Source organism: Neofelis nebulosa, chromosome 6 (assembly GCF_028018385.1).
Source record: "Neofelis nebulosa isolate mNeoNeb1 chromosome 6, mNeoNeb1.pri, whole genome shotgun sequence".
Classification (NCBI taxonomy): domain Eukaryota; kingdom Metazoa; phylum Chordata; class Mammalia; order Carnivora; family Felidae; genus Neofelis; species Neofelis nebulosa.
The window spans coordinates 124286935-124296902 of record NC_080787.1 but is presented as its reverse complement, the minus strand read 5'-3'; the positions used below and the strand labels follow the sequence as shown (position 1 = coordinate 124296902).

The 9968-nt window shown below is 38.7% G+C and overlaps 1 protein-coding gene across 17 annotated transcripts in view; it reads right to left on the bottom strand.

Moving 5' to 3' along the window:
• Window positions 1-1038: 1038 nt before the first annotated feature.
• Window positions 1039-9968, bottom strand: part of EYA4 (EYA transcriptional coactivator and phosphatase 4) — a 318259-nt gene continuing 309329 nt past the window's right edge. For 12 of the 17 annotated variants that reach the window (XM_058735321.1, XM_058735319.1, XM_058735324.1 and 9 more), the window contains 3 exons: window positions 7240-7361; window positions 5097-5197; window positions 1039-1699 (listed from right to left, as the gene is read on the bottom strand). In XM_058735321.1, the coding sequence (XP_058591304.1) occupies window positions 1619-1699; window positions 5097-5197; window positions 7240-7361 (304 nt within the window). In that variant the 3' untranslated portion in view covers window positions 1039-1618. Of the gene's footprint in view, window positions 1700-5096; window positions 5198-5235; window positions 5337-7239; window positions 7362-9968 lie in introns of all 17 variants that reach the window. The other 5 variants (XM_058735320.1, XM_058735325.1, XM_058735330.1 and 2 more) reach the window with 2 other exon arrangements.

The window sequence follows — 9968 nt, the reverse complement described above, 5'->3', positions numbered from 1 at the left end:
ACGTAATGACAGGAGAACCCGTATCGTGTTCCTAACGTGGGCTACACACCACGAAAAAAAAAAAAAAACAACACATGCACACACGACGATGACAGGTTCTCCTTGCAATGAATGCAGGTCATTGTGCAGAAACAGTGCAGGCAGAAATGGAGGTGCAGGGGTCTCTAAGGGAGAGAAACTGGACTGATGCATTAAGACAGAGAACCAGATACTACTTCACTGCTGCAATTTCGGTCTTGCTCCCAAGATCTGGCTCACTTGCCAGTTTACTTTATGATGATATTCTAGGTAAAATTTTCATCGATTCACTCCTTCCTTCAGAAACCATCTGGGCATTCGCCTTCCACCACGGAAGACGTTTCATTTTTGCCATGGCATCAGGAATGAATGCACTTAGCTTGACGTTAAGCCATAGTTCACTCGACGTGAATTCTAAGCCATATTCACGGCTTCTCCTAAGAAAGTTTGGGTACTATTTGCTTATGATTTTAATGAGGCTATTTTCCTCTATACGACTTACACATATCGGAAGGTCAAACTCAAAATAGTGTTAACTAGTCATGAATATGGCTCTTAGTTTTCTCCAGGAGAACTGTAGAAAGGGTACTCGAGACTTCAACATACATTTCACTTTCTAAGTAAAGGTCCCACAGTCTTTCTCAAACCTTCTGCTTATGGTTGGATGCACAAGTAGTTGCCTCATATAATTATTGGAATTATTAAGAACCCAAATAAAACACAAGCTTTCTTTTATTATCATTGTTTTCTTATTGCAACAAATACTCAGTTTCTTGCTGATGCAGTATTAAGCTTTTGATAGCTTGAATTTTCAATTTGGTCATCTTAAGAATGATCACAAAGGTTTTTTTTTTTTTTTCATTATCTACAGATTTTAACCAAAGTTACATTGTAACACACAAACGCTGTCTTGTCTTTAAGGCACAACACATCAGTATGAACATTCTGTTTGCCAAACTTAAAAAAGAGACATTTCAGACTCCCATTTCCACCCCCCACTTTCCCCCTTCCCCCCCCCCAACAAATGAAAGAAAAATTGCATCCACTTTCAAAGTCCGCTGCTAATAAAGTCACAGTAAATTATTTTCATCAATAATTTACACAAATTACAGGTCTAGATAGGATTGTCCTTATACAGTCTGAGTGCATTCCAATTCAGATTTTCTGGGCTAGGTAGGCTAAAGTCAGATTCAAACCTCAGGGCTGAGAAGATCTCCCATTTTGAGGAATGTTGTTGAGCACCACCTTGTCGGACGGAGCACGTGTTGGTACTTTGCCAGGGTAAGAGTTCTTTGCTAAAGCTGTTAATTCCAGTTAGGACTTGTTCGCTGCGTACCAGCAACCTCCACAGATTTTTTGTTTTAAACATTAAAGTGTTGTAAATATAAGACCATAGAGCTTTCCTTTCTGTAGCACTAAAGTTTAACTTCCATTCAGCAATCTGAATTCTTCATTCTGGAACTGTCATTCCAAATATGATTTCATCCTTTAAGACAATTTATATGTGTAAAAGCCAGAGGCATTGGATCACACATAAAAATTCAGTGTACTTGAAATATATATATATAAAAAAAAATGGATCTCCAGCTAGAGAACACAGTTACAAATACTCTAATTCCAGTGCTTGATGTAGAGCCAAGAGGTCCGAGTGACTTGAAATCCTCCAAAAGGGCATGTTGTGCTGTGTGTTGACAGAGGGAGGTACGGGGGAGAGAAGGGGAAGGAATGGAGAGAAATCGTAACTATTGTCTCAACGAAGCAACAGTGGACACAGAAACGTGTGGTTCACCCACATTCAAGGGAGGCATGATTGTATTGGAAGGCTTGGTAACATCAGTATCATACTGTCTTCGAATAAGAGAGAAATAGATCTGAACTGGATTTGAATATTTATAAAAGCAAATACTGAAATTTCTGAAGTGGTTTAGTATTCATTCTGGAACGTATCATTACCAAGATTAGCATCTGGGGGTGCAAGCTGAGCATCAAAATCCTCCCTGGCTGAGGGGACACGATTTTTAACCACAACACTCCTTAGGGTTCCCCTCTCGGTTAGAAACAAAATTTTGACAATGACACACTTCCTGAGTCCCAGGCTTTTTATCTATTTGAGAGGAAGAAGGTGAATTCTTTTGTATGTAAAAAATAATTTGAAGCTGGACTATGTAAGGTAGAAAACAATGCAGGGATAATCAGTCTTCTTCCTTGTCTCGGGTAAGTAGTAACTTAAGCCGGTAGCATTGACTCAACTTACTTCATGGTGTGGGACTGAGAGAAATTTCGCACTCCGGCATCCATTCACAATAGGAGCGATATGTCCCCGAAGGAACAATAATGGGCTCTTGTGGGGAAAAATATGCTTAGACATTACAATAGTTTGTGGCTCTCCAAAGATATACCAGGATACGGTATATGTGTGGTAAATTTCATGAAAAAATGTGATTAGAAAAAAAAATGTTGAAAAATTCTCCATTATGGACAATAATGAAAACAAAGAAATAATGCACTATAGCAATTAACAAAGTCAAGCATTACTTGTAATTTTGGGCTGATGGCACCTTATAGAATATATATGCATGGAATATATATCTATATATACAATGGAAATAAATATATCCATATATATAAACCAGGGAAAATATTTTATTATAAAAGTTAAACATTCAACTAAATCACTATTGTTATAATTCTTTGCTGTCCAATATGGTAGCCACCAACCCCATGTGTCTAGTGAGCACTTGAAATATGGCAAGTCCTGTCCAAAATGCATACTGAATTTCAAAGACTTAGAATACAAACATCACATTAGTAATTATTACATTTGTTAGGTGTCGAGTCAGTAATATTTGATGCATAGTGGGCTAAAGTATATTACTAAAATTAATTCTACCTGTCTCTTTTTACTTTTTTTTTTTTTTTTTTTAATGCAGCTTCCAGAAAACTGAAAAGTACAATAATGGCTCACATTATATATTCCTATGGGGGAGTGCGGTTATACGTTCTTAAACTTTCAAATTTCTGCTAAAATTTGCAAAACAAAGCATGTTTCTAGGTCCAATGAAAGCACAGCTATTCACGTAAAGTAACATTTTGTTTTTCCATTCAGCTCAGATCTATTTATAGTAACAAAATAGTACTTTGTATGTCTGCGCATGCGGTAACAGCCACATCCAAAGAAAAGCATGCATCCTGGATACTAGAGGAACCAGCCACCTGTGTTTCAAAACAGAGCTGTAAGCCTTCACCATCACCAAAACTGCACCTACATAAACAACCATTTGGAAGTAGCATTCTAACCAAGGTTCTCATCCACTTGGAGTCAGGCCTTTTTCCCCTGAAGTTTCAGGTGTAAAGCAGAGGGGAGGACAACTGTTGGGTCACATCCTGTTTTTCACACCACGGGCAAACGGTGTAGACTCTATACATTTTCATTTTCAAAGGCATATAACATTCCTGGTTTGGAAAAGCGCATTTTATTAGCCCTGACCTAGAGAGATGTGAATTTCGCGTAAGCTGCAAGAGTTGCAAAATGTGTGCGGCAGTGGCTGCATTGACTACTTGTGTGTAATTCTGGTGCCAACATGAAAAATCGAAACAACACGGACTCAGGCCATTGACAAACTCCAGAAGTTATTTCAACTGTGTGCCACGAGGAGGATTCTATGTAGCAGTCCGCACTGAAAGTGGAGTTTCTTGAGGCTGCATCCCTGGCCTTCTACAGAACGTCCTGGGGGCAAGGGGGGGCGGGCAGGGTGCGGTCTGGGGTCACTGACACCGCCCATGGAGACCAAGAGCTCTGCGGGCGTCAGAGCCTGCACCAACTCTCTCAAGGTTATGGAAAAGCAGGATATTTTTCAATTACGGCTTCCAATACTTGACCAAACCTTCTAAAGTAGAAGTTCCTTCTTCACTTTGCTTGATTTGAATGATCTACAGACATAAATCACGTTTTTTATCTTTCTGGTATAGCTATAAATTTTCTTAAGCCCTCCCCCTCCTGTTTTTCGAAAACAGACATCAGGTGAACACACGAGCACATACAAGTGTTTCAGTGAAGGCTTTATTCGATGATGATCTGAGGTCTCCTCAGGATAAGGACAACATTCTTTTTATGTAAAACAAGCCAATGTCTTGCTGTTTAAAAACAGCAGTTATCATTTTGCTTTATTTTATGAATTCTATGATTTTTATCCTGGCCAGATGACAGATATTTTGCGGTCATTCAGTAAAGGAAGCATTAGATCTCAGTGTTGTTTTGACTGATAGTTTGGTGTCTAGGACCAATCTTGGAATCACTCCTCTTTTGATCTTTTGACCACTTTTAATGATCTTTTGATAATTTCATGGCTTTTAACTGCCTTAGTTTCTTCTTCAGAAATATGGGCCAGATGAAAGGGCTTATTTAAATACCTAGGGCCTATGAGGTCTCCTGAATATGTTCAACGCCAGCTGCTTGGCTGCAATCACGCACTGACATCTCACTAAAACAGACAACATTCTTCTAGAAGATACGAGGCATACTGCCTCTGAGTCTCTATGACAAGTTGGCACCAAAGGATCTGGATAATACACGTCATTCCAACAGCCTTTATTAATTTCGCTAGCAAGGTTTTTCTTCAGCTATTAAAAATAGCCTCAGCATTTATCACCACGGAACACGCTTACTACAAGGCGTTCACCAGGACCATAGGGCATAAAAGCCAGGTGAGCAAAAAGGGAAGAACTGAGTCACTCGTGTGATTTCTATGGAGCTCATTAGACTTATCAGGTGGACCTTCGTGTTTAAAAATGGTTCCCCCCCCCCATCTTTCTTAAAGATCACTGTATCTGTGTGCATGACGCACGCACGTAAATAAACCTGACTGAATTTTCCTCCATTTCTATCAAATTTCAGGCAAAAAATGCTAGACTCCAAATGGTTTATTTGAATGTAAGTATCGACCTTCTCATGCTCTTTACTGCTTTGCATCCATAAATTTAGATCATTTGTCAAGCTGCCATTGGGCCAAACTACAGGAATGCAAACACAAAAGCTTGCATTAGAAGTTATCGCACCAACATTGTTTGAGACAGGTTACCTTTTTTGCTGCCTGTTCTTCTTCTACACCATCCCCAATTACAACATATACTACTTTTCTGCCAAACCTTTGCATTATTCGTTCAAAGCAACTTTCTTTCCCTGGAAGATAAATGAGATACAGTTCAGAGTGAAGTTACCTGGTTAGCGGCATGTTCTTCGTCTCGGCCATCTCCAATCACAACATAAGTTATGTTAGTGCCAAACCTGGACACTATACGCTCAAAACAGCTTTCCTTGCCTGAAAAACAATGCACTGCTTATTCTTCCAGCCACTGCATTCATTAACCTAAAGATTCATAAAGTGTTAGGTTAATTTCTCTCGAACATCAATCACTTAAACTAGCTTGCAACCTCTGGGTTTACGAAATCAACCAGTATGTTTGAATAATGTCAGTCTTCACTTGAGACAGATTATTAAACAAATGTGTCTCACACTCCACAAAAGCCAGTAGGGTTAAGCATCTGGCCCAGAGAAAACGTGAGCGTCTTGCACATGAGCGAGAGAATTCTGGAACAACTTTGATAAGCAACTGTGAGTTTTAATATCTATTTGTTTAACCCTGCGGATCAATTGTGTCTCGTCTGAGCAGTATAGACAAGTAGGCTAAAAACAGTATTGTAAAAAAAAAAAAAACTGAAGGCTGATCTGTAAGGAAAGAGGAAATACTAAGATGTAAATTTACCTTGATAAAAAAGATAAAAAAAAAAAAACCAAAACCTCCTTTCTTCAAGTGGCTAGGAGCTAGTCTGCTCAGATTAATTGTACCAAGGGTGCTGTCTGGGCCACAGCACGGGTGACACCCCGTATCCTCTATGAGAATAACACCGTGGAATTTCTACATGTTCTTCATTTTACAACACTGCCATAATCCTCTGAATTTCATTCCCAGAATGTTCATGCAGTCATGGCTATTTTTGCATTTTTTTTTTCTTAATCTGATAGTTCAGAACTCCAAAAAATACTAGTTTAAGGGGAAAAATAAGAATGATTGTGTTTTTTTTTTCAGATTAAATATAAGGAACAATTTGACCAATAAAAAAGAATATTGTCCTTCCTAGAAGAAATGTTTATGCTGGTGTCAAATTATTTGATTTGCCAGAATGGAAGACAAAGTGTGATACATTAATCCTGCTGCATAAATAGATACATTTATGTAAGAAGTCAATGGGATTGGTATCAGGGTTCTGAACTGTATGTAGTGCCGTGACAATGTGGAATTGACATCATGAAGGCTTGGCTCTCTTTAACTATCCTCCTGGAACAGCTGCAAATGGGGGCTCTTTCTGCCTGTGCCAATATCAAAACTCGGCGAGACCCAGGGCAGGTTATTTTTGGTAGGGGATTTTAGGATTCTGAACTCTTGTCAAGGTGCCAGACCCTAAGTCTGTTGACCTTCAGGGTGCATTAGACAACCTGTTTCCCCAGTCATTTCCTTGACAGACAGTGGAATACAGGAGCTGTTTTCTTTTAACTCTTTCAGGACAGCAGAAGTTAGGAAGTTCTGTTTTTGAAAGATGCTTAGAGACTTGGTCTGTGAAAGGCAGTTAAAACTCCAAGATGGCTCCGCAGATAGATATTAAGCAAATGAACAAGGCTGGAGTTCTTTGGTTACTGATTGAACATTTTTGGAAATGTGTATTTCTAGCCATTCATGGGTTATAATTCATGGAATTGTTATTTTTTTTTTTTTCTGAAGTGTAGGATCCTACTCAATCCATCCGGCACTCCCCTGTAATGTCAAAAGAGTATTTTATCTTAGATCTAGATTACTGCATCTGCAAAGAGGCAATTAAGATATTTAAGATATTAAATCATTAAGGTATTAAATACCATGGCTAAAGACACTGTCTAGTATTTAGAAAAACGTGTCGTCCTGAAGTGTAAATACAAACACATAAGAAAGCAAATAGAATTGTCCAGATACTGAATTCAGAATTTCACTGGGCAACAGTTTTCATAAAATTTGCACACATACATTGGGTTTCAGGGTACTTTGTTACTTGCACTCCATTCAAATTTGCTTGATAATCTAATAGCAAAACTCATGGAAGAGGGAATCACGCAGACAGACATATTAAGGAAATCCCCCAAAACCCAGCTGTGAGCACATTCCACACAGAGTTGGAAGTAATTGTCTTACCTATTTTAGTTGCACTGTAAATATTCTCAATGGGGAAAGCACCTCCTAAACTATAGAGTAGAACCTTCGCGAGAGCTGGGATCAGTTGGGTTGTCGTTACCAAGACATTTACGCAGTTACTCCTAAGATAGGGAGGAAATATGCATAGTTGTTTTCCAATACTAAATAATTTCGAATGGCACAGATTTTAAGTTGTCACTGTGGTCTTTCAATTCCATAATAAATGCGTCCTGATAAGCTGACCTTTAACAGTTATTCATGGAGTGCCTGCTATCTGGAAGGTACCATGACAGGTGCGAGGAATACATCCGACAAATGGGGGGAGTGGAAGAAAATGGGCAAAACAAAGTCATGGATGAATGACGGTTTTGTCCCCCTCCCCTGCCCCCCGCATCCCAGAGATATAGGAGAGACACAAGTAAACAGATACCTGCAATATGAAATATGTTCTATAATAAGGATCTCTTCAGGCTCCTGTGGAACCTCAGAGAAGAATACCTACCTCAGCCAGTGGCAATCATGGGAAGGTTATCAGAGGGATGGCTTAGCTCTAAGTTTTACAAGTATCCAGATGAGGTAATTTTTTAGGGTGATAAGACTCTATGTCTCAGGGTTTTCAGAGCCTGGAAAAGTAGTGGACATAGGCAGAAAGAAGGTAATGGGATGGGTGAAAGTAGTTTTTGGATTTTGTGCAAGAAATAGCCCAGTGTCCCAGTCAAGGGGCTGACAGATGGGGATTCTGGAGAAGAATGAGAGGGCCCTTATTTAGTCCAGAAGACGTGACTCTCTGAATCTCCTTTCCAACAACAACATAGGGTTGCATTTAATGGACCCAGTTTTAATCCATCTACACAGGCCTTCCTCTTTGAAAGTAACAATCTTCCATTTTACAATTTACAGTGGTTTCTTTCACAGTCATATTGCAGGGAGATAAAGGAAACACCAAGAGAGTGGGAACTGTGAGGCAGAGATCTGGAAAGAATGGACTGTGGTCCTTCCTTCTGGATTATGGGAAAATTGAGCCATCCTGCCTTGAGGGGCTCACACCACACACATGAAACTGGGACTCGGATTGCCTTTCTCTACTGGTATTTTGTAGCAGGAGCCTTAAATACGTATTAGTAAGGGCCCCTAGAATTCTTTGGATTGATTGTCAGAAGCCTGGTTTCAACAGTAAGTCAGGAAGAGCAAGCTGAGTGTCAGCTCTTCATGGGTATGTATATACTGAGCCCCCAGTACACTTAATATCATGCTTTATATTCTTTAGACATATCCTGCATAAAGAAAAACTACATTTTATTCAAAAACAATGATAAAATCTTTATAATGACAGCCTTTTAAACATTTCCATTTGTAAATTATTTCCAGAGGTACCCTGATCTTGTAACAGAAGCTCTAACTCCTGGAGACAAATGATGAGATTATCACTTATATGGGCTAAAGAAACAAAGCCTTCGAGAGGTAGAACTTTAATAAGCACCACCAATGCAATCCTTAATTTTGCCGATGAGGAAATAAAGACCCGAAAAGTGATTTGCCTGCCTATCATCAGAAAGAAACTCCCCAAATAATGGCAGATTATCAGGCATAATACACAAACACATCACTGGATTGAAATAATATTGGGAAATCTAGCTTTGCCACTTACGCCGTGTGATAATTGGAGTTATATCACTTATTTTTTAAATGTCATACGTTGCATACATTTATAAATTACAGGTTTACAAGTGGCAAACACTGCATATATTTATATCCAGTTTATAATGCTTTGTAACTTTCACTTCCAAACATTGCATATATTTATATATGGCATGTATATACTTGTGTGAAATATGAACAAACATAAAGAAGAACGTGAACAGGCGAACAGCATCAATTATTTAGCCATCCAGAGATGGTAACTGGTTTCTCCATTTTGTGTGTTTACTTTCAGAATTTCTCCTTGTGTACAGGGGTTTTTTTTTTTTTTCTCATTAGTACCTACTTCATATATATCTTCATATATATCTACTTTTTTCACTCGTTTATATCGTGAGCCTATTCATTTATGTCATATTGTCTACTAGTCCTCTTTTCCTAACAAGACAGAATGTGTGAAGACTGTATGTGGCTCCAACATAATTCTTTAAAGTGAGGCTCACTCAGTCACTGGTTTTGCTTTCTAAATATTGTAAATCATGCTGCCTTACATAGAAAAATTTCCTACACATTTGAGTATGTCCTTTGACTATACTCACAGGAGAGGAATTAAAGCTGGAGGGGACAACCTTTGCTAAACACTCTGATATATAATTCTGCCATTTTGTAAAAGCCTCTGTTTTTCTGATGTCCTAGAAATTCTGTAAAAAAAATGACCAATACGGTCATCCCTGTGGATAGCTTAGCAAATTTCACGTCATTTAAATCTTCAATGTGTAAAGACTTATTTTTCCCCTTCTTTTCCTTGTTAATATTTTTATTTCTGAAAATCACATACCCATATAGTTGCTTTAAGGCCATGCGTTTACTAATAATCTCTCTATATTATGGAATGCACACATATAATCTACACAACAAGGTGATAGCCTTGGTTTTTAACTATCTAGAACTCTTTTAGAAATAATGAAAGCCATTGACCTCCTCCGCAGGGAAATGCACATGTCCCTACATTTTGCACACGATTTCAGGGACTTGGGAGGCCTTACATCCCAGCCTCCTTGACCCTTCAGCCCCATATCACCAGTTACAGA